General features: G+C 37.0%; 1 protein-coding gene across 1 annotated transcript in view; it reads left to right on the top strand.

Annotated features, from left to right (window-relative positions):
• The first annotated feature begins 2456 nt into the window (after positions 1 to 2456).
• The window catches only part of mboat1 (membrane bound O-acyltransferase domain containing 1), a 38638-nt gene continuing 15884 nt past the window's right edge, over positions 2457 to 25210 (top strand). The window contains exons 1-8 of the mRNA XM_073847489.1: positions 2457 to 2685; positions 6950 to 7095; positions 15404 to 15481; positions 16054 to 16149; positions 23235 to 23290; positions 23432 to 23486; positions 23726 to 23918; positions 24451 to 24643. Of these exons, the coding sequence (XP_073703590.1) occupies positions 2590 to 2685; positions 6950 to 7095; positions 15404 to 15481; positions 16054 to 16149; positions 23235 to 23290; positions 23432 to 23486; positions 23726 to 23918; positions 24451 to 24643 (913 nt within the window). The 5' untranslated portion in view covers positions 2457 to 2589. The remainder of the gene's footprint in view (positions 2686 to 6949; positions 7096 to 15403; positions 15482 to 16053; positions 16150 to 23234; positions 23291 to 23431; positions 23487 to 23725; positions 23919 to 24450; positions 24644 to 25210) is intronic.

The following is a 25210-nucleotide window of genomic DNA, read 5'->3' as shown; positions in this document are numbered from 1 at the left end:
TTTTAAAAGAAGTTAAAAGTTAAGAAAAAAGGAATAAGCTTGTAGTCTCTCTCTCTCTCTCTCTCTCTCTCTCTCTCTCTCTGTCTCTCTCTCTCTCTCTCTCTCTCTCTCTCTCTCTATATATATATATATATATTATTTATGGCTATAGGCTAATCTTTTTCTAAACTTATTACACTGTAGATCGAAATAAAATAATTCTTGATCATATTTAATCACGTAGAATCACTGACATAATTTAGAGTACTTCAAAAACGAAACTATTTAAATCTGTATAAAGGAAAGACAAAATAAATCACAACAAGAACAATCTGTATTTTTCTTGTAATCAAGAACATTTATTTTGACAAAATTACCTAATTAATGCCAAATGATGTTTGACAGTGAACGCATCTCCACCGCATATAGCCGCATATAATCGCTGGTGTCAGTCGCAAATATTAGACAGGAAGCGGGTCGGGTACAATAGTTTCTTTCTTTCTTTTTTTTTTCTTTTTTTTTGCGGTCCGAGTTGCGTTAGTAGTACGGAGCCCCTTACGTCACCTGTAGAAGAAAAATAATTAATCCGTGGGGACGGTTTTGCAATTCGTTCCCTCAGTTTATAAACCGTACTCACGAATTCTTAAACTGTTCCCTCGGTTTAACAATTCATGCCCACGGATTAACAAACCGTGCCCACGAATTTCCAATCCGTGCGCTCAGATTTTGTAAACCGTACCCTCGGATTTTGAATCTGTACCCACAAATTCATAATCCGTGCGCACGCTTTCGCAATCCGTTCCCACAGTTTGTAAACTGCTCTCACGGATTTGTGATTATGATAAGCTTTTCACCCAGAGTTAGATGCATGCTGCACTATTAATGTTATTATTTAATAAGGCCTATTATTACATTTCATTTAGTTTGAGAGCAAAGGAATGGTAACATCACCTGTACATTATTTGTTTTGTATTGCTTTTACCTTCATCCTCTCCAAAACTCGTTTTTTTTTTTAAATTCAGGTAATTTTATATTTTGAAAAATATTATATAAAACAAAGCCGTTTGAACAGCGCTCTTCACTTATTATTTTATGTTGGTACCATGACCGCACTTACAAAACAGGCTTCTTTTAAGCGTTTATTTTACATTAATAACCAATAGGATAAAACACATGGTGTTTTGGCAGCTAATCTATTGGTGATTAATATAAAATAAAGCTAAAAACTCTGTTTTGTCAGTGTTGCATATTCTCATATAGCCTACTGAGAAATAAAGTTTAATAAATGCAAAACAATGCATCCAGCACTTAAACAGGTGTCCTGGTTGAATTTGGGGGCGGGGCCACAAATCCGTGAGAGCAGTTTACAAACTGTGGGAACGGATTGCGAAAGTGTGCGCACGGATTATGAATTTGTGGGTACGGATTCAAAATTCGAGGGTACGGTTTACAAAATCTGAGCGCACGGATTGGAAATTCGTGGGCACGGTTTGTTAATCCGTGGGCACGAATTGTTAAACCGAGGGAACAGTTTAAGAATTCGTGAGTACGGTTTATAAACTGAGGGAACGAATTGAAAAACCGTCCCCACGGATTAATTATTTTTCTTCTACAGGTGACGTAAGGGGCTCCGTAGTAAAAATCGTCGGTCGGATTAGGGTTGTTTATACATTGACCCGCGCATCACTGATTTACATTAGTTAACAACATTTATTGTGATCTTAAAATTATATTTAAAGGAAAATAAAATTTCACTCCTCAGGGGCCCTCCCCCCACTTGGGGCCCTGGTAATTTAGTCCCCCTTTTCACCCAACTACGACGCCCCTGTTTGGAGGAGTTTTAGAAGTAAATGGCACCCATTCTGTGGAATGGCCATATTTATGTTTCATTTATTATTATTATTATTATTATTATTATGCAATAATGTACATATTACTACAAATATATACATCTCACAACAATAATAGAAGAAATTGAAAAAGGGTATATATGAGTTTTTATGTTTCTAATATTGTAGCACAAGTAGTACCATACTGTTTAATTTCTTTAATAAAATGTTCACAATTTGGCTTAGCTTTAGCCCATTATATATATATAAAAGATCATATATTTCTATTTGTATTAATGTACCAAACATCCTAGAAATAAAGTCTACCCAAAATAATCCTGAGTATACACTTTGAAAGAAAACACCACAAAAATCAGTCCAGTTTGAACCGTTCAAATAATTCTTTAACAGAGTAAATTCTGTGTAATATTCTAAATGTATGTTTTAGGCGTCTGAAGAGACTAAATATATTTCGCTCCTCCCCTACTGTAACTACTCCTACTCTCCTACTTTCAATGCGAGGCGGATGGCATCTCAAAACCAGACTATTGTCTAATATGTGATTTTCATTCACTCCAATGAGATCACGCCATACTCCCAGCTGACAGCTTAACCAGCCCCGCCTTCCATCCACTTCAACACATCCAACTTTATCCCAGTGTTACGGAGCGTTTGGATTGTCTTCACCATGCTTTAATTCTGAAATGATATATGTACCCGTAAAGTTTGGCGATTCGACGTCGATATTTGTGAGGTGATACAAGGATCCACACCATGCAGAATGGACAAAAAGGAAAACACAGATATCGCGTTTAAAACTACTGGGTGCACCTGGTTAAGTTCAGTCAGCGATCAAGTTGGAGTTCCTTTGAATCAGGTAAGTGTTTATTCAATTAAAAAGCAAAGACGATTTTGTTAGACTTCGATTTTCCTTGAGATATGATTTAAACAAACATAAGAAAGCTAATGTCTAATTGACATACAAGTACTCTATATAAAATCTCGAAGTTTTATCCTTTTTACAAATTGTAGGCCTAGTAAACTCAAACAATGACACAATGCTGCCAGAGGAGAACTGGTTTCACAAGTTTTTCCTCCTTCCAACACCTTTATTTGCCACAGTCGCCTTTTGGCTTTATTTTGCTATAAAGCTGCTTTGAAATAATGTACTGCATACAACATTAACTGAATGATAGTTCAGTTAAATTTACAGCACTATTACAACAGATAAGATAAAAGCAGAATAAAGCGGGTATCAGATAATGAGTATTAGCCTCTTTATGCAAGTATTATTCTATGTACTATATTAAAATAGAATAAATAATATTCTAATAATAATAATAATATTTTGCAATTTGACAATATAGTTTTAATATAGTTTAGGATATATAAAAATAAAGATAACATTGTATGATGTTTAAGCCTTTTGGAGATCATAACATTTTTTGAAAGCTGAGGTTAATATTTATTAAACCAGTGGTTCCCAAACTTAATTTCATGACCCACCTAGACAAGTATAATCTCAAGACCCACCAATGAATATGGAAGAGATACTGTTGCAGTCTAAATTGTTCAACCCCCTAGACTGCAGTAATTTACAAATACATGCTTTTCTGAAGATCCAGGACTTAAAAATAAAAATTGCATCAATAACAGATTGCTGCCATATTAAAAGTAATACATTGTCTCATTTTTGAGTTCTAGGATTTTTTAATAACACAGCTATGTCATAATTATTCAACCCCTTTTTAACATTACAGTTTGTTCAGACACTTATTTGTATGGTGGGGAACAGTTTTGTCTTAAAACATACTTTTAGCCCATGCATGTGCTAAAGTTGGGTAGCAAATATGGCAAAGTCAACAGAGCTCTCACAAAAGCTATAGCAGAAATAATTGTATTACTTTAGAAGGTCTTAAGGCTACGAAGATTTCCAATACACTAAATGTTAGCTGGCAGCTTTGTTCGTTAGCTTAAAAAATGTTGTTCCAGGATGTTGAAGAAAAAGCACAATATAATACAATGTTTGATCAAACAACTGAGAAAAAACCTGCAATGTACAGTCAAAGACAAAGTCACCCAATGAAAGGAGGAAAAAACATTTCAATGCAGTGTATAAGATGAACACAAGACAACCGAGGATTTTGTTTTGGGGCATCTTTTTATATGCCACTCTTGACCAAGAAGAACAAAAAACACTGACTAGAACAAAATTCATTTAGATAGGCCTGTGAAGTTCTGGAAGAATGTTTTATTGAGTGATGTGACCAAACTGGAACTTTTTGGACCCATGGATCAGCCATATGTTGGACTGTCTACTAGAGCCCTGCGCGGGACTGTTTTCTTTATCCCGCTCCCACCCGCCGAATTTCTGACCATTACCGCCCGCTCCCGCTACGTGTGTGTTACACTCCCGCCCGCTCCCGCAATATGTATGTCCACTCCCGCCAGCACCCGCAAAACTCTGAGAATTTATTCCCGCACGATGATAGAGATGCATTGATTTTGTGTCTTCTCCCATCCCGCAGGAAAAAAAAAAACGTAGGCTATTGGTATTGCTATTATTAAAGAGATTCATGTTTGTTTCTTTCCCTGGCCTGCATGTATTCTGACGCACTGGTAGGGAAGATGAATAGTAGCCTGGGCTATCGGGGACATCTAAAGGCTACCGCGCGTTTCTTTAGACTTCATGTACTTTGATTTGGGCTATTGAAGTATTCCGTAGGCTTGATTGATCCTGGTGTAAATGTGCAGAAAGCATGTCTGAAAGCAGCTAGCCTATGAGAACACAGAAAGACAAAACACACAATACATTCGAATATAATTTCGTTTTTATCAAAAACGTTGCACCATCACACGGCACATAAAATAGACTGCTTTGCAAAAAAACCCAATGATAAACTACATGAAAACAGCAGTTTTGCAATTATTAACCAAAGCCAGATGTCACAGGTATTCTGTATTCATGTCGCTAGGCTACCTCCCGATCCTGCAGTGTTTTTTTTTAGCCGCCCATTCCCGCCCGCAGCAAAGTTCAAACCGCCCGCTCCCGCGAGATTTGCGTTGGGTCCCAATCCCAATGCAGCCCTCTACTGTCTACCTTGAGATGTTGCCACCAGCAGAGCCCAGATTCATCAGGATGGCCTTGGTGGTGATCCTTGGAATTATTATTATTATTTTTTTTTTTAAAACCTCTCTCACTATCCTCCGGGCCACCACAGGGGTCACTTTTGGCTTCTGACCACGTCCTCTGAGATTTATTCACAGTGCGGAATGTCTTGTTTTTTTTAATAATACTTTGCACTGTAGCCACTGGAACTTCAAAACATTTAGATATGGTCTTATAGCCCTTTCCTGACTTGTGAGCAGCCACAATGCACAGCCGCAGGTTCTCAGTGGCTCTGATATCTCTATAGTGGTTAAACATGGGATATAATTCATTTTGGGTTAATCTAACGGGCAGCCTTTGGTCTCATTAAACTATTATTTGTTCCAGAACAAATAGTTTTGGCAAAATCTCATAATTCAATGTTGTATATCAGAGTGCTGTCTTTGTACATTTGACTGAATTACCTAGCAACTTTTATGATGAATGTTGCGTATCAAGATGCTGATTAGACAGCATTGTTGATTGTGGCCTGTGGAATGTTAGTCCACTCCTCTTCAATTGGCTGTGTGAAGTTGCTCGATATTGGCAGGAACTGGAACACGCTGTCGTATACGCCGATTCAAAGCATCCCAAACATGCTCAATGGGTGACATGTCCGGTGAGTATCCTGGCCATGTGAGAATTGGGATGTTTTTAGCTTCTAGGAATTGTGTGATCCTTGCAACATGGGGCCATGCATTATCATGCTGCAACATGAGGTGATGGCCGTGGATGATTGGCACAACAGTGGGCCCCAGGATCTCATTACAGTATCTCTGTGCATTCAAAATGCCATCAATAAAATGCACCCGTGTTCGTTGTCCATAACATATGCCTGTCCATACCATAACCCCACCACCACCATGGGCCACTCGATCTACAACGTTGACATCAGCAAACTGCTCACCCACACAACGCCATACACGCTGTCTGCCATCTGCCCTTTCCAGTGAAACCCGGGATTCATCTCTGAAGAGAACACCTCTCCAAAGTGCCAGACACCATCAAATGTGAGCATTTGCCCACTCAAGTCGGTTACGACGAACTGCAGTCAGGTCGGGACCCTGATGAGGACGACAAGCATGCAGATGAGCTTCCCTGAGATGTTTTCTGACAGTTTTGTGCAGAATGTTTTTGGTTATGCAAACCAATTGTTGCAGCAGCTGTCCAGGTGGCTGGTCTCAGACGATTTTAGAGGTGAAGATGCTGGATGTGGAGGTCCTGGGCTGGTGTGGTTACACATGGTCTGCGGTTGTGAGGCCGGTTGGATGTACTTTCAAATTCTCTGAAACGCCTTAGGAGACGGCTTATGGTGGAGAAATGAACATCAATTCACGGGCAACAGTTCTGGTGGACATTGGCAGTCAGCATGCCAATTGCACGCTCCCTCAAAACTTGCGACATCTGTGGCATTATGCTGTGTGATAAAACTGCACATTTTAGAGTGGCATTTATACCTGTGCAATAATCATGCTGTCTAATCAGCATCTTGATATGCCATACCTGTGAGGTGGGTGAATTATCTCGGCAAAGGAGACACAGATTTAGACAGATTTGTGAACAATATTTTAAAGGAATAGGCCTTTTGTGTACATAGAAAAAGTCTTAGATCTTTAAGTTCAGCTTATGAAGAATGGGGGCGAAAACAAAAGTGTTGCGTTTATAATTATAGTAAGTATTTACAAAAAAAAAAAAAATTTAAAGTTTGCCACTGAAAACATTGGATATTTTTTTTCTTTGTACTTTAGTCAATTAAATAAAGGTTAAAAAAATGGACAGATAACATATTGTTTATTTTATGGCATTTTACAAAACGTCCCAACTCAGGAATTGGGGTTGTATAAGTGCCTATTGAAATCATGTCCAATCAACTGAATTTCAAAAATTATAAATTGAAATTAATATACTCTCCTAAGGGTAGCATGTATAACGAAAAACAAAATATTTGGTTTTATTACATATGAATCATTTTGACCTCTCTTTTTCACTTTAGGTGAATTTCATTGCCTGCCAGGTTTTTGGACTAGCAGTTGCATTTTGGTTTCGACTCTGTCTTAATCCACAGCGTACCACCCCTGAGGTTCGACATGCTGTTGCTACCATCTTTGGAGCTTCATTTGTCATGTTTTGCTTTGGCTGGTAAGGAAAACTTTTTCTGTTGGAACATTTTTATGATATTAACTTATGATGTTAAACCTAAGTAAAAAAAATAATAATAATATATATATATATATATATATATATATATAAAAGGGTCAGGACTTGTTTTCCTTAACCCTAACCTTGACCGGGACAAAAAAAGTGCATTTTAATAGAAGTTAAACTGAACAACATAGAATAAGACACCTTTATTCTTTCTCTTGATGATGAAAACTGTGAAATCAGTTGGAACATTGTTAGAGAAGTAGATGTCCGGTGCAGCTGGCTTGGGTAGCCAAGATCTTATGATAACTGAATCTTTGAGTGATGAGAACAAACTTTATACCAGGGATCCTCAAATCTGGCCCGCAAGATCCACTTTCCTGAAAAGTTTAGATCTAACCCTAATCAAACACATCTGCGCATGCTAATCAGTGTCTTCAGGATCATTAGATAATCACAGGTAGGTGAATTTGATCTGGGTTACAGCTTAATAACTCTGAAGCACATTTAATATACATGGTACATGGTATACAGGGTATACATGGTATTTAATATACATACTGTATAAATGAATGCCCTTGTTTGCAAATATAAGTCCAGATAGCACACATACTACTTCAAGATGTCTGTTAAAGATCACTTGATCTGGAAAGCTGTGTACAAACATCTGACAGACGTCTGTAAGATGTAAGTTTTACATACATTCTAAATTGCCGCTAGGCATTGGTGGGCGGAGTTATTATAAATTGGTCTATTTGTCCTTAGAGTAAATACTGAGCACTTTTTTTTTTAGCTGCTTTACAGGGAAATTGAATTCTGTTTGCATAATTAAAATATTGTTCTCTTTATATTATTTATATAATGCAGTAATATTATTATTATTTAATATCTTTGAAACAATCACTACTCTATAAAGTAGGGGTTGCGCCGACTAGTCGACTTTAATGCTCTGCCATGACGCTTTAAAGGGGTCATCGGATGCAAAACTCACTTTTACATGTTGTTTGAACATTAATGTGTGTTAGCAGTTTGTGTACACCACCACCCTACAGTGATAAAAATCCACCCAGTGGTATTTTTTTTAATCTTTAAAAGTAATATCCCCTTTTTAAAATCAGATCATTCTCAGCTTCTTGTTGGGTGACGACACACTGACAGAGGCCGCTCCAATGATAGTTGATTGACATGTGCGCCTTACCTTAGACCCGCCCTTAACGAGCTGAAACAGTCCGACTTCGATTGCCATTGTGTCAACTCAGGTGCAGGGGAAGACAAGAATGTGTCTGATTGAGCGATTGAGGTGTTCTGTTGATATAATAATGAAAATAGCAGTAGTCATTTACTCCCGACATCTGAGCCGCTGAAGATGCAGAGGATTAACGTTACTTTCATTTTTGAAAGGAAAGTGCCGATCCTGATCTACATATGCGTCGCAAATCATGAATTGTTCGTGCAAATCATTCGTGATGCAGCTTCACCCACAGTAGAAGTGAGTATAAGGGTTTTTAATGCATCTTTGCAAATGGCCTTTCTTAATAAGTTTCACCGGTAAACACGGCTAAAGTAGAAATTACGACTCATCCCACAGCAGAGAGGGGCGGTGCGAGCAGAGCTCATTAGCATTTAAAGGAACATGCAACAGTATAGCTCGCTCTAAAAAGGGCTGATTTTAACGAGGTAAACCATTGAGAAATTTTAACCAAACTATGTTATAGACTTCTCATTAAGACCCTAAAGTATCATATCAAACTTGTGGAAAATGGGCATCCGATGACCCCTTTAAAAAATAAAATAAAACGCCTTTATTCTGTGGCACCTAAAAACATTATTTGGCACCCAAGTTTGTTTCTTATAGGAGCCAATGGCATTTTACTAATTTTTTTTTTTTGTCTGGAGCCCTGAAGTAGTAAGGTGACAATGCTTCTGTTTTTGAAGCAGTTAAACCTACAGCCTTTAATAAAGACGCTGCTGAACACTTTTGAGAGACAGAGAATTCACTCAAGCTTGACCTTTCTTTCTTTCTTTCTTTCTTTCTTTCTTTCTTTCTTTCTTTCTTTCTTTCTTTCTTTCTTTCTTTCTTTCTTTCTTTCTTTCTTTCTTTCTTTCTTTCTTTCTCTCTCTCTCTCTCTCTCTCTCTCTCTCTCTCTCTCTCTCACTTCCGGTGCATTCTGGGAGCGTTTGGGGTGGTGGTGGTGAGGGGTTTACAGAGAGGTGTTTGATAGTTTTGTTTTTGTTTTGTTTGTTTGTTTTGTTTATTTATTTATTTATTTATTTATTTATTTATTTATTTTTCTCATTTCTTTCTAAAATGGGATTTGAGACATAATATTTTTGTAGAGTTGAATTTGGAAATTAAAACCGTATTGGTGGTGTTCGCCGAGGCGCCGGTATGGCGTCGTTGTTGGCGGGTGGAGAACCACCTGTTTCGCGGCGTCACGGAGTCAGATGTGTCCCTGCGCAGGGTGTGTCTGTGGAGGATGTGTTGCTGGCGGTCGGAGAGGAGGTTGGATATGACAACATTTCTTCGGCCTCCAGGATGAATAAAGCGGTGGTGGTTTTTGTTAAAGAGGAGAAGCTAGTGAACCGCCTGATAGCCAACGGGATTGTGGTAGGTGGCGATTTTGTTATTGTTTCACCGCTTGTTACACCAACAACAAAAGTCTATGTCTCGAACGTCCCTCCGTTTATTCAAAATGAGGATATTGAGCGTGCTTTAGTTCAATATGGTAAATGTGCTAGTGCGATTAAAACGATCCCATTAGGATGTAAAAATGAAGCACTAAAACATGTGATGTCTTTTAGGAGACAAGTGTTTATGTTTCTCAATGTGCCGGAGTTAGACGTATCTTTCAGAGTCGTGCATGAAGGAAAATCGTATATGCTTTATGTTAATACGGGTAGCTTGAAGTGTTTTGAGTGTGGTGAACTTGGACACAAAAAGTTGACATGCCCACATAGAGCTCAGGCTAATGAGGAGGCCGCTGGGCCTAGTGGAGTAACTGCCGCTAATGTAAAAAATACAACAACGCAGCCTCAGCCTAATGAAGAGAGTATCGTTCAGAATGATGAATCATGTGTAAGTGTAGATAAAAATCAGAATGAAGGAGAAAAAGTGGAGAATGTGGTACAAGAGCATGAGGTCTTGGAACACAGCACACTTACAGTGGTAGTAGAGAAAGTAAGTGAAAGTGTTGCTTGCGAAGTGATCAGTATTGAAAATACAGAAAGCTTAAATGATGTTGAAAAAGGTGAGGATTATGAAATGAGGGAGGATGGTACATTGTCTGAGGTGTCGGATGTTTCTGAGTTTGGGTCGCAGAATATTGATGAAACCTATTCGGTGCAGGAGATTAATGATTTTTTGGATTTGACGTTTGGAAAAACTGTTGAGGTGAAGGATTTTTTCCCGGAGATAGACAAATTCATATGGTCAGTGGTGTCAATGCTGAAAGTTGTTAGTTATGAAGCTCTATGCAAGAAGAAGAGATTTAGGCTGAAAAAGATGTTGGCTAAATTACGGAAAGAAAAAAGAGCTGTGCAAAAGTAGGATGCTCAAATGCACAGGGTGATTTTCATACTTCATGCTTTGTGTTTATTCACATTTGTTTTTCTTTATTTTAATTTCCCTATGGAACTTTAAAAATTCGGTTCCTTAAATATAAATGGGGGTAGAGATCGGAATAAATTAGGCATGATTTCAGAGTTTGTTAAAGGGTTTGATATAGTTTTTTTGCAAGAAACACATACAAGTACTGATAATGAGACTCAGTGGGGTATGTGGTGGGAAGGGAAATATGCTCTTAGCCATGGTACAAACACAAGTGCTGGGGTAGCTATTCTTTTTTCCAAAAATCTAAATGTAAATATTATATCAACAGAGGAAATTGTAAAAGGTAGAGCACTTTTAACTAAAGTAGAGTCTGAAGGAAATATATTTGTTTTAATTAATGTATATGCTCCTAATAATGGTCATGAGCGTGTGGTGTTTTTTATGGAATTGAGAACAGTTATTCAAAAAATTAATGATACTGTGTGCATGATAATTGGGGGTGATTGGAATTGCACAATTAATTATATAATTGATAGGAATAGAGAGGAGCCACATAATCAGTCAAGCATTCAATTGTTAAAAATTATAAATGAGTTTGATTTAATAGACTTGTGGAGAAGTAGGAACATAGGAGTTAGACAACATGGTTAAAGGCATCAGATAATCTAGTTAGTGGTGCTCGGTTAGATAGATTTTATTTGGGGAAGATTTGGAATAATAAGGTAATGAATGTATCCATCTTGCCTAATGGTTTTTCAGATCACCATATGATTACTTTTGATTTTAATTTAAAGAAAGTGGTTAAACCTTGTTATTTTTGGCATTTTAATGTCAAATTATTACAGGATCTCAGTTTCTGTGAAAAGTTTAAGGTTTTCTGGGATAGGTGGAAATTTAAGAAAGACAGTTTTGAAAATCTTGGTCAATGGTGGGATGTAGGTAAAGCTAACATAAGAATTTTTTGCCAAAACTATACTTCACATACTACTGCAATGATGAAAACAACAGTGAAAAGTTTACAAAGAGACATTGTATCTCTGGAAAAAGACATGTTAAATAATATGGGATCGGTAAATAATGAAAAGTTAAATAAGAAAAAAGAAGAACTTGGGTCTTTTTTACAAGAAAAGGTAAAAGGAGCATTAATAAGATCAAGAATTTGCTCCATCAAAGATATGGATGCTCCTAGTGCCTATTTTTTTAATTTAGAAAAGAAAAGTTTTTTACAAAAACAGATGTGTCATCTAAGACGTCCGAATGGGACTATAACTTCTGACCCTCTGGAAATGAGAGAAATGACAATAGACTTTTATTCTAAATTATATAATGCTCAGAGTTGTGACTCTGCAAGTGTGGACGATTTGCTCTGTGATCTACCTCAGCTGAGAGATGAACAAAGAGATTCGCTAGATGAACAAATAACTTTGCAAGAGCTTACTGACGCAATGAGACAGTTATCCCCTGGAAGATCTCCAGGAGTGGACGGCATACCTGTGGAGTTCTATCAGGCTTTCTGGGATTTACTTGGACAAGATTTAAATGAACTGCTGATTGATTGCATCGAAAGAAAGACATTACCCACAAGTTGTTGCAGAGCAGTTCTATCTTTAATTCCTAAGAAAGGAGATTTGGGACTATTGAAAAACTGGAGACCAGTGTCGTTGCTATGTGTAGACTACAAAATATTCTCAAAGATTCTAGCAAATAGACTTAAAAAATATTTATATGTATTAGTTCATAGAGACCAGTCCTATTGTATACCAGATAGAACAATTATGGATAATTTATTTTTATTGCGTGATGTGATTGATTTTAGTCAAAGTAATAGTCTTAATTTGGGGATTGTTTCGCTTGACCAAGAGAAAGCTTTTGACCAAGTTGATCATGGTTTTCTTTTCAATGTGTTGAAAGAGTTTGGGTTTGGGGATAATTTTATATCTTATATAAAGTTGTTGTATTCTAATGCATTTGTTATGGTTAAAGCTGGAGGTGGATTGAGTGCACCTATCATGATGTCCAGGGGTATTAGACAAGGCTGTCCACTTTCTGGACAGTTGTATAGTCTAGTAATCGAACCATTTTTGTGCAGATTAAGGAAGGAACTAATCGGTATTTCACTTCCAGATTTAAAGAGTACCTTTGAAGTATCCCTGTCAGCATATGCTGATGATGTGACAGTGTTTATAAAAAGTCAAAATGATGTGAAAGTTTTAACGGAAATTATTGGAAAATATGAAAAAGCATCCTCAGCCAGAGTGAATTGGGGGAAAAGTGAGGGATTTATTATTGGCAAATGGGAAGAAGTAGGACCTCCAAAACTACCATGTGGTTTACTTTGGGGTAGAGAGGGGATAAAAACATTGGGTATTTTTTTAGGAAATGAAAATTTTCAGATGAGAAACTGGGAGGGATTGCTGGAGAAAGTGATTGCCCGATTGTCTAAATGGACCTGGCTATTACCACAATTGTCGTACAGAGGGCGAGTCTTGGTCATTAACAACTTGGCGGCCTCGACATTGTGGCATAAAATGACTGTTATGGAGCCTCCACTGGAGTTGGTTCGTAAAATACAAAGGACAATTGTGAACTTTTTTTTGGAGTGGGGCACACTGGATCCATGCTGCAGCACTCTATTTACCTGTCCATGAAGGAGGTCAAGGGCTCGTGGATGTGAGAAGTCGGTTGATTTCTTACAGGATACAAGCAGCACAAAGACTTTTATATCATAAAGACTTGACTTGGGCCCATACGGCAAGATTAATTTTGAAGAACGCAGGTGGGCTTGGGTTGGATAAACATTTGTTTATAATGGACTTGGGGAAGGTGAGTCTGTCAGAGATTACTCCCTTCTATAAGTCAATGTTTCAGTCCTGGAAAACAGTTTTTAAAGTGGATCGAAGTAGTGATGACACAGGACATTGGATTCTGGAAGAACCATTATTTTTCAATCCAATGATCCAAACAAGGCTGTTGTCTTCAGTAAGCGTATCTGCAGTTTTGAAGCGCAATGGGATTGTAAAAATTAGACATCTCTTGGACGATGATGGGTGGAAGCCGGTTGGAATTCTTAAAGAAGTGACAGGATTGAAATCTGATCGTCTTGTCTCGAAACTGACAGAGGAGATCTGGAATGTATTACCAAGTGGGCATAGAGAGTACATTGAAAGACGTCGGTCAATGGACTTAAGAGGTATAGAAGAAGAATTTCCAAAAATCAGAGTGTCTTCAGCCATACTTGAGGAAACGGTGGATGTAAATATGGACTCAATTTTGTCTTTTGATACACCACAGCTGGACTGTTTTAAATCTATGTCAAAGAAAGCGATTTACTATTCTTCAGTAAAAGTCATACATCAAGTTTTTCTCAAGAGAATAAAAGCTTCAAAGTGGCCAAGTTTGTTAGGACCAGACTTCCTCGTGAGGGACAGGTGGAGAGCCCTGTATAAGCCTCCTATAGAGAAGCGTACTGCGGATCTACAGTGGAGGCTTATCCACGGGGCGATAGCTACAGACAGACATGTGGCACACTTGAATCCAGCAGTGGGGGGGGGATGTAGATTTTGTGGAAACCAAGAAGACTTAGAGCATTTATTTTTAAAATGTGGAAGATTACAAGATCTTTTTAATCTTCTTAAAGATTTGTTTAAAGATTTTGATGAAGAATTTTCAGATCAAATATTTATTGGTGGTGTTAAGTATAGGTACTCTATGAGAAGGATGAAATGCTTATTAAATTATTTGTTGGGAACGGCAAAATTAGCAATCTGGAAAACAAGGAAAAATGAAGGAACACAACTTGGGTCTACTGATGTGGAAATGATGTTTAGAAAACTAGTGGGTGGAAGAATCAAGATTGAATTTGCGTACTACAAACTGGTGAAAAATGAAATGGTTTTTTGTGATATCTGGTGTTGTAAAGATGTCTTGTGTGAGGTTTTTGAGGGTCAGTTGGTTTTGAATATCTAATGTTTTATGTGTTTTATTTTTTTTATAGTATTACTGTGAATGTGTGTGAGATATTAATGAAAATTTAATAAACGTTGTTTAATCCTCTCTCTCTCTCTCTCTCTCTCTCTCTCTCTCTCTCTCTCTCTCTCTCTCTCTCTCTCTCTCTCTCTCTCTCTCTAATAACTGCATTAGTCTGCATTGCAGTGTCATAAAATAAAATATTATTGACATATGAACAGCGAATGAGCTTCCTCTGAGTCATAACTGCTATCACATAAGAGAAAACACAAGCAGATAGTGCTGGAAGCAGCTAATGTTCATCAGCAGCCACTCAGAACACTCTAACAACTAGTCAAGTCACAATGATTTATATAGCGCTTTTTACAATGCAGATTGTGTCAAAGCAGCTTTACAGTATTACCAAAGAAATAGCGTGTCAAATAGTGTTTTGTTCTCCTGTGGCCAGAGAAAACCAGCAGTTTAATTCTAGGCTGCAACAAAGTCAGAGTTTGCTGAGGACTCTTCTGGTTCCCTGGCTCTTATCAGGTTAACTGATCTAGCAAGCAATGCCTAGCAATCACCCAGAACACCTTAGCTACTACACAACAACACCTTAGGAACCACTCAGAATACCCTAGCAATGACACCTATCAACTCTTTAGCAACCACCAAGAACACTCTAAAAACTACTGTACCCACCAAATGCTCAGAACACTGCATAACAGTCGAACATAGCCCTAACATATACTGTATTTTTGAAATGGCCTCAGATAATTTGTTCTCTAATTAAACTACATGTTCTTGCAGGTATGCCATACATGTCTTCATCCTGGTGTTGGCTTGTTATGGAATTATGATCACAGCCAGTGTACACAGTGTCCACAGGTGAGCAATGTCTCCATTTTCTTGTGCAACATTGCCTACTCAAAATGCAAAGCAATGTGAACTTTTCAGGATATGGTTATATCAGGTTATATCAGGCAGGAGAGAGCACTTGTAAGACCTGTCCTGTGCTGTCTTACCACTTTTTCCACTTCTGTCTCATCTGATGGATAGAGCTAATCAGAATAGTCTCTTGAATAAGCCCTACCCTGGTTAATGTTGCTTTTCCAGACAGGCTTAACAGAACATTCCATAAGAGTGAATTTGAGTTTTGTTTTTAAGGTTGTTTTTTTTTTTTCAGTTCAGCAAGTAGGAAATATACAGAAATTGAATAAAATTAACAAACACTAAATTCTAAATTAAATGTAGATGAATCATTAAGGCTATTAAAGTTATTGATTTTTTTTTCTTTTGTTCTTAGATGAGCTTTGATCACCTGTTTGGTAACTTCATGAGTTAACTGATGACCTAACTACGACATTGCATGATAACGTTTTGATATGAAATGAGTGCGTTGACAGCACTAGTTTTTTTTTTAAACTTAAGCACTGAAATTATATGTATTCTAATTACAGATATACTATGATTGCATCAGTAGGATACCTCACGGTTTGCCAGGTGAGCAGAGTCTTCATATTCGACTATGGCGTCTTGTCCACGGATTTCTCAGGGTGAGGATTTCATCACCGTCTCATTTCTGTTGATGTGGCCACTCCCTAAGGTTACTTATCTACCAGTTTTGTCAGTTTTACTTTGCTGAGGTTTTTGTACACACCCTCTCAAGAATGAGAGATAACATTTTAAATAACAGATAAGAGTTTAAAGTTGGTGTTTTTTTCACCCCAGTTGTGTTTTGTATCTTTTTTTTATTGTTTGCTTCTGTTTTTTGTTTTGCCATACTGCATGTTGCATGTTCCAGGGATGCAAACGGCGCGCCTTTTACAGTCCATGAAACATAGGAAACTTATATGAAAAGAAAACAGTGAGTCAGAAAGCTGCGCACGTCAGCCAATTGGCTGCGCACTATTATCTGCTGCCAGCTGCTCTTATAGAGGATGATGGATACCCGACCCCGACGGTACCTTTAGAAATTTGTATTTAGGTGTTTTACACTTCCAAATATTTAACATTCCCCAAGCAAGTTATTACAATATTATTATAGATGATTTTCAGTGAAAACAGGCCTATTTAGTTTATTGACAATATAGACCTGTCAAAAACGTTCCAGGAGTAAAGTCATAGCTGAAACAGTGTTATATAAACAATATTTTTTCAGATAAATATATTCTTAATCTGAGTATGAACAATAAACACGAACAGTGTAGGAAGTAGTAAAACAATTGCACAAATTGTCTTGTGCAACAAAAATATAAATTAAATTCACAAACTACACACAAAATGAGAGAGAAATATACCGAGTGCAACAGAAAAAAATGTGCAAATAATCTTTACAAACTATATAATAATTAGTTACATAATATAACAACCAAATAGATAGATCTGCTGGCTGTAGTCTGCGTCAGAATCTATTTTACCGGGACATCGCCTAGTGACGCGAAAACCTAAATTCCAGTGCTTTATCTGATATGTGACCCTGGACCACAAAACCAGTCTTAAGTCGCTGGGGTGTATTTGTAGCAATAGCCAAAAATACATTGTATGGGTCAAAATTATTGATTTTTCTTTTATGCCAAAAATCATTAAGAAATTAAGTAAAGATCATGTTCCATCAAGATATTTTGTAAAATTTCTACTATAAATATATCAAAATGTAATTTTTTATTAGTAATATGCATTAAGAACTTAATTTGGACAAATTTAAAGGTGATTTTCTCAGTATTTTGATTTTTTTTGCATTTTTTTTTTCTCCAGATTTTCAAATAGATGTATCTCGACCAAATATTGTCCTATCCTAACAAACCATACATCAATAGAAAGCTTATTTATTGAGCTTTCATATGATGTATACTAGGGCTGCACGATTTTGAGAAAAAACCTAATTGCGGTTTTTCTGACATATTGCGATTGCGATGCGATTTTCGATTTTTGCGTTCGATACTTTTAAGTGCATAAAACAAAAATTATGAATAAAATATGTTGTTACTTTTACGACACAGAGGGTTAAATAAACTAGAGGTCGACCGATATTGGTTTTTACCGATACCGATAGCTAGGTTGGACCACACTGGCCGATACCGATTAATTAACCAATAGTTTTTGAAAATGGATACTGAAAGGAAACTAAAATAGTGCTCTACTAGTTTTTAAAAAAAGTACAAAACCATACTTTGTAAATTAATAAAAATATTAATATGAATTATATATTGATCATTAAAGTTATTTTATAGTTCATTAATGTTAACAAAATAAACTTCAAAATTTAACACTATATTAGTAAATGTTGAAATTAACACTATAACAAGGAACAACACTTATATTCAGCTTTCATAAATCTTAGTTGATGTTACAAATGGGCTCATTGTAAAGGGGTGGGAATCTTTACATTTTAACAATATGTAAAATAGCAGTTTCTATGCTTTTTGTTTATATTTGTAATCTCTGTATGTCAGTACTGCCATCTTAAAATTAAGATTCAATTTAATTAGATTTTATATCAAATTTAATTCGTGCAGAATTCACTTTATTTTTTTTTTATATAAGCAGGCTACTTTTTAAAACAATAGACAGTAACATATGACAGTGGCTGCTTTAACAGGCTTCAATGAATGCACAGATCTATTTCGATATATCAGATGTTTTGTCCTGCTCTTTAAACATAACTGGCTGTGTTTACATCAGTTTCATATAAAAGTATTAGAAAATGCAAGTGCATTTAACCGCATCCGCAATTGAGCTTTTTAGGACGAATAAAGAGAAAGTGAAAGTCTGTCAGTGCGCGAGTTTTGTGCATCTAATAGTACTGCATTACAAACGGCAGAAATGAAGGCATATCTAAAGTAAAACACTGCGGGTGGATGCACACACTGTCAAGCAATGCGCACGTGTCTCATAGTGCAAATTCTGTACAATGAAGCCCGCCCCGTCTCTAGCACGCACACGTGCCATATGCGGGAAAAAACACAAGCTCGTTGAAAAGAGGATTGCGATGCATCGGAGAATCCATTTTTCACCCACCCTTAATGAAACCGGGAAAAAGTGCAGTGCTGCGTTGTGCGGACAACTCGCAGCGCTGGTATCACACACACACAGGATGCGTCGCATGTAGTTCAAGGGGAAGTCTAAAACTGTTTATTTAATCACCAGACCGGCAAATGTTTACTTAAAGAATGATCAAAAAAGCGGCAAAGATTAGTTTAAACAGATCAAACGAAAAGAGAAAGAGCGATATATCTTGTTGTAGCCATTTAAGAATTTTTTTTCTGTTTTACATTGTTTAAATATTATTTGGTTATTACGAAAGAAGTTTGTGTAACTTGTAAATGTCATGAAGGACGTGGTATGAATTGGACTGCAATAAGCCGGGAGAATTGGAGAGGGTCAGACACAATTTTTGACAACTTTGTACGTTTTTATTTGTGGGAAATCCTTTCTTAAACGAATTTCGTTTTGTATAATTTTTATCTTAATTTTTAATTCATATTTTTGTTGATCAGTTATTAAAATCAAATAAGAACAAGGAAAACTGGCATTGTGAAATAAAGTGCGTAACTGCCATGCTTCCGCGGCCTGAAGAAAAGGCTAAAACATAAATTATATCTCTATATGAAGCATACAGACTTTATTAGAGCTACAGAAATACAAACGTTTCGCTTAAATGCACCATCCTTAATCTTCCAGGGTCAAGTCTTTATGAACATTAACAAAGATTTGGGACAGATATGATGTAATGTAAAACTATGAATTAGCTGCTTTGCTGCTGACAGAAAGCCGGTGCACTGCGTACAACCTTGTTTCCATTGCCATTTCTGATTGGCCAGCAAGCCAGGAACGTAAGATTCGACCATTTTGATTGGCTAATAGGTTTGTCACTCAAATGTCAGAGGCGGGGAAAAAACCTCAGCCTCCTGAGGTTAGGTTATCGCGGGAGTTAAAACCTCAATATCGATGCGATAAAGGTTAATCGTGCAGCCCTAATGTATACATCTCAGTTTTGTAAAATTTAACCTTATGACTGGTTTTGTGGTCCAGGGTCACATATGTACTGCTGTTGGGTCATCCTTGTTTTTAGTTTTTGTTGAGTCAAAGGGTTCTGTCGTGAGTATTTCTGTGCTTTTTCAAAAAAAAAAAAAGCTGTCATGCAAATGTGTTATTTTGTGCTTGTTTTTATCACTTTACTTTCACTTTGCGTTTGTTCAGATTTGCAAAGAAACTTGCTAATCGGTGGTTCAAAAGACCAAAACCTATGTTTGTTGGTTGAATAGATGACAGTTTGAACCAATCTGGACATAGGGGTGGGACTAAGCATCAACAATCGTTCGTGTTTGGCTCAGAGGACCGAATGCATTGGTTTCATCTGACGAATCAGTACTGAGGAAATGTGATGATGTAATCACGCTCATCATGGAGCCTCTGAATATCCAAATGAGACACATGCGATATCACTAGAAAAAAATAAGACTGCATTACGAGAGTTTAAAGCATATAAATTGGATAAGCGGTTCAATAGTTAATAAACATTTAACAACAATAGCTATTTTTAGCCGCGGGCGGCTGTCTCGGTCTTTGAGGGTTAAATGTCTGTGAAAGTGATCAAAAATGCTGGTAGTGGTTGGCAAAAAAAACTATACATACATATTCTGGCAACATAGACAGACAAGTCAATCAGTGATGTTAGTCTTGTCTAGCGCAGTTTGTTGACATTTTTACAGACCACAAGACTCATCACCTGATTCAGTATGTGAGGCTTATTGCTGCATGCTTAAGATTTTTAAATCACTCAGCAATTCTTCTTCTTCAAAAAAAATAGCATGTCTGCTTTTTCAGGAGAAAGACAAGTTTTGGTGAAATGCAACCACATTTTTGATCTTTTCCACATCTTTTAGGCTACTTTTGCAATAGTACGTTTTCATTTTAAAATGCATAGCTTAGAGAAAATCTTTTATTTATTTATTTTTATTAGGGCTGCACGATTAATTGAAGGCAATTGTCATGTGCTTTTGTTCAGTAAAGCCGGTTGTGTAATTAGTAGTAACTCCAGCAGGTGTTTTTTTTTTTTTTTTTTAAATGGAGCAGCATTTAGTACACCAAGACGTAGTTCTCTGACGAGTTCAGTATATCTGTGTAGAAATGCTGCTACATTTGAAAGCATGTGAAAACCCACATTTAATAACATGTTTTTACTCCAAACTCACTTCACAATGTCAGTCGAGTGTTTGAAATAAATCCTTCTGTGAGATGGTGTGGCATTTTACACAGAATAAGGCACGCATAGTATTCATAATAATCTAAGCAGTGGTAAAGGCATTACATTATTATATACTGTATTATAAGGTAAATTATAATAAGAATAACTCAGATAAACCATACATTGTCCTAGTCGTGTGTTTATCAGTCACATTGAATCAATGAAAGCAGTTAAATCTTCTGTTTATTCAGATGCAGTGATGGATCTCACATTTCTGGGTTTCTCATAGCGGAAGTCGCCATAGAACAGTGAATAGTTTCACCTAGTGGCAAAACAATGCAATCAACACTAAGTTATTTGAAGCACCAGTTACTTTTAAAGGATGACTTGCTCTATTTTGATCTCTATCATAGACATCAATGTTTATATCCAAACTATGACCTTTAATCCCAGTATTGCTGTAATAATATGAATGACTGTGTATTTGAAAAGACTGTTTGTGAAGCTGTTTCTTACCTAAACATGGTGACTGCTCTCTCTGTGTCAGCGGCAGTGCATTTTTTCAAAGGTTTAATAGACATGTTGTCATTTAGCCCAATAGCCAGCCCTAATGTACCCATTTGAACTTCTCATGAAAATGTTTCACCTAATTTACAACATGCGTATATACGTATGCATATATAATATGCGTATATAAACCAATGAGTGGCTGCATGCACAAGGTTAGTTACTTCCATAAAGCCCAAGCCATCTCCATGCTAGGGCTTTCCACACACATTCCTCCTATACACCGTTTCATCACCCTCATCGAACATAATCCACACACCACTATATGCCTCTGTCTAAAGATGCGCAGTATGCCCTGCCTGTTTTTTGACCCTGGACTTTTTTCTTGTTTTTGATTGTTTGTTGCCTGCTCTGACCTTTGCCTGTTTGTGGATTACTCTTTTGCCTCTGCCTTGATCTATACTGTTTGCTGGTGTTCGCCCCTGCATGTTTGACCACGTTTGTATACAGTAGTCAACATTTAAAGTGGATCATCCTTTCATCAAAGTTGTCCTAAAACCAAAACAATACCCGTTCTTGTCTTGACAACTTTGAACTTTTTTCGTTTTCAAATATTTTCAAATATTGACAACTGTATAACGCCTTGCATTTGGATCCCCAACTCCATTGTCACATTCCCACATTACACATATACAGTATCTGTGCTGGTAATCAGAGAAACGTTGCAACTCTGGATATAGGCTAATGCAGCCTTTCTTACTGTATAGCACGTAGCTATAATTTCAAAAGTGAGGGTGCAGAAATTTCAAATGTATTAATACCTTTTTTCTCATTATAACAAAACCTAATGATATCGCGATGAACTAAGATGAGGGTGATTATAAAGGGAGTGCTGTGTGTGCTTTCCAGGCTATATATAATCCATTTATTTTATCATAGCATTTGTATAAAACTTTAATTTTTCGGCCACATACACGCTGCAAAGTTTCGAAATGATGCACACTCGAAAAAGTAATGAACGGGACAGAAATATACGTACATTTAAGGCTAGAGCACACTTTCTAAAGTATCCTCAGAATATAAATCTGGAACCGAGCCTGGATAAAACTAGCTGTTTTTGAGCAGTTTTTACTGTAGCTCGTATTTAGGCAGTCACATGGAGTTTCATGTGATAGTAGGCTTTGCTTCAAAGTCAGAAAAATTAGCAGGATATTTGTTAATTTCCTCCATGAAAATCTCTATACAGTTAGAATAAATGTGTGAATGGGCTTCGTCGAATATTTCTTGCATGTGTTGATTTCATCTTATGTGTGGATTATTTGGTTTTATTTAGTGTAAATCTCCGGCTTCATCAGCTTTTATACAACATGATATGTGGCCAGCCAATTTTGACTATTAGGGATGGGACGATAAATCTTTGCAACGTGAATCAAAAAATTATTCAATATCGATTCTGAGATTTCCGAACACATCGCGGTTCTTTCTCAAATCGATTCTGAGCCTAGTTTTGAACAGCATTCTGAGCCGATTATATAACTCAGCCGAAAGACTCTTCAGCACTCTTCTTCTTGAGTGTTTGAGTGTGCAGATAAAATCTAAAACATAAAACATTTTTTACCCATTTTCCATCTGTGAGACACATTTTCCCTGTCAATTGCCTGACTGATAGACTCTAGGTAATGTATTTTCCCCCCCACCCCCACACACGGTTCGACTCTCAACTATAGGCAAGCTTTGGCAATCCTGTTTCAACTATGTAAATCCTTAGTTGGGTACACCCTGTATATATAACTCCTAAACAAGTTTTGTCTTATCCGTGTGTGTGTGTGTGTGTGTGGATGGATTGGTATTTTTACCAATTTATGGTAATTCACCAATTCATGGTCATTTTGTTACTTAATGGTAGCGTCATTGTATTTTCATGTACTTTGTCTTCTCTTATAGTCCTTTGATGATGATAACACAGAAGATCACTACTCTTGCCTTTCAGGTACATGACGGTGAGAAATCATTCCACTTGTTTACAAATAATATTTTTTGGTATATTTGTTACAGTAAATTGTTGAATCACTGACATCTTAGAAATGAATTCAGTTTATCATTTCAGAAAACATGAATTCTTGTCTTTCTGCATGTTTAAGGTATGTGTCGAAAGCAAGAGAAACTTACAGATGATCAGAGGCGTCTGGCTGTACAGTATGTAATTTCTTACCAGTAAACTATAAATTGAGCTATAAACTTGAACGATATATATGTTTGCACAATGCTTGTGTGTGTGAACCAAAGAGCATTATACTTATGATTGTGTACCACATAGTACATTACCATGTTTTGGACTAAAACAGTGATAAGTCTTTGTAGAAATAGAAGCTTGCGTAAAAACATCCCTAATGTTACTTAAATTATGTATCTCTCTACTGAACCTCTTTTTACAGCTCTGTGCCATCACTGTTGGAGTACCTCAGTTACAATATAAATTTCATGAGTGTATTGGTGGGACCCTGCAGTAACTATAAAGACTACATAGAGTTTATAAAGGGCCAGCATGTCCAGCACAGGCTGAAAAGAGTGAAAGACACCAGCTCTCATCAAAATGGCTGGGATAAAATTCCTGAGCCATCGCCTGTGGTGAGACACAAAGACATAGCTTATATGGCTTTTATATGTGGTCAAAACAGTGAATATGTAAAGATATACTTTACTTAATTACAAAATTCTGCCATCATCAGTAACTCGCCCTGTCATTTAAGACTCATGTGACTTTCTTTCTTCTGTAAAAAAAAAAAAAAAGCCTAAAAGGCCTAATTCACATTCATTTTTATTGTATGGAAAAGAACAGCATAAAAATATAATATAAAGAATATAATATGTAATGAAGCAAGAAAGTCAAATGCGTTTAGAAGGACATGAGCGTGAGTATATGACAGAATTTTTATTTCCAATTAAAATGTGTATTTAAAATTGTGTTTTGTTTAATGTATGGTATGTTTATTAGTTTGTAGCAGTGTTGTGAGAATCAATTAATCAAAGCTTGAACTTTTAAAGATTCTGTCAATTAGAGTGATTAAACTACAGAACCAAGTTGTCTTGCACATTTCCCAAGAAACTTCTCGAGTATTAATTTTGTTCACTGAGATGAATTCCTGCTGTTCTTGTACAGAGGGCTGTGATTAATAAGCTTCTTGTGTGCGCTTGCTGTCTGCTCTGGTTCTTCATCATCACAAAAGCATTCCCCATAACATACAATGTGGACCCACAATTCATCAGCAAGGCCTCATTTCTTAAAAGATTGGCCTATGCCTTCATTTCCGTCCAGGCAGCCAGACCCAAGTTCTACTTCGCATGGACCCTCGGTAAGCAGATGGGGGGCAGAGAATGTGATTAAAAAAAAAAAAGTGAAAATGTGTTATAAGTTGCTGTTCTAATACGTACTAGCTGAGCTGCTCAAATGTTATTTCTTGTTGTCTGTTGGAGGCAGAAATATATAGGTCTATTCCAAAACATTACCAAAGATCATTCCATATTGGCGTGGGATTAACTGTACAGCCAAGTGGCAGGTATTAGGTAGAGAACATGCCAGGGAATTTTGAATTTGGATCCGTTCTAATGACTACATTGAAACAGATCCTCTTGCAAATTCGCCCAGAGGACAGATTTCTTTCTATGGACCTGATGTTTTCATATCCAGATAACTTCCCTATCACAGATGATTCTTGAAATGCGCCTTCGAGGGAGTGGCTTATCAATACACAGTCCTTGTCTTCAGACTCTCTCTGGCTCCTCACACTTTTCCTCGCATGCAGCTCTTTCACCTGTAAGGCACATGTGAATCCGCAATCTCAACTACCTTGGAGGTGTAGTTGCTATCTCACAGATCCCTCCTCCTTAGTCACTTAGAATGCCTGGGACTCGGGGTCAAT

The sequence above is a fragment of the Garra rufa genome, chromosome 9 (assembly GCF_049309525.1).
Source record: "Garra rufa chromosome 9, GarRuf1.0, whole genome shotgun sequence".
In the NCBI taxonomy this organism is placed as follows: domain Eukaryota; kingdom Metazoa; phylum Chordata; class Actinopteri; order Cypriniformes; family Cyprinidae; genus Garra; species Garra rufa.
The sequence above is the reverse complement of the archived record's forward strand: the minus strand, read 5'-3'. Positions and strand labels throughout refer to the sequence as shown.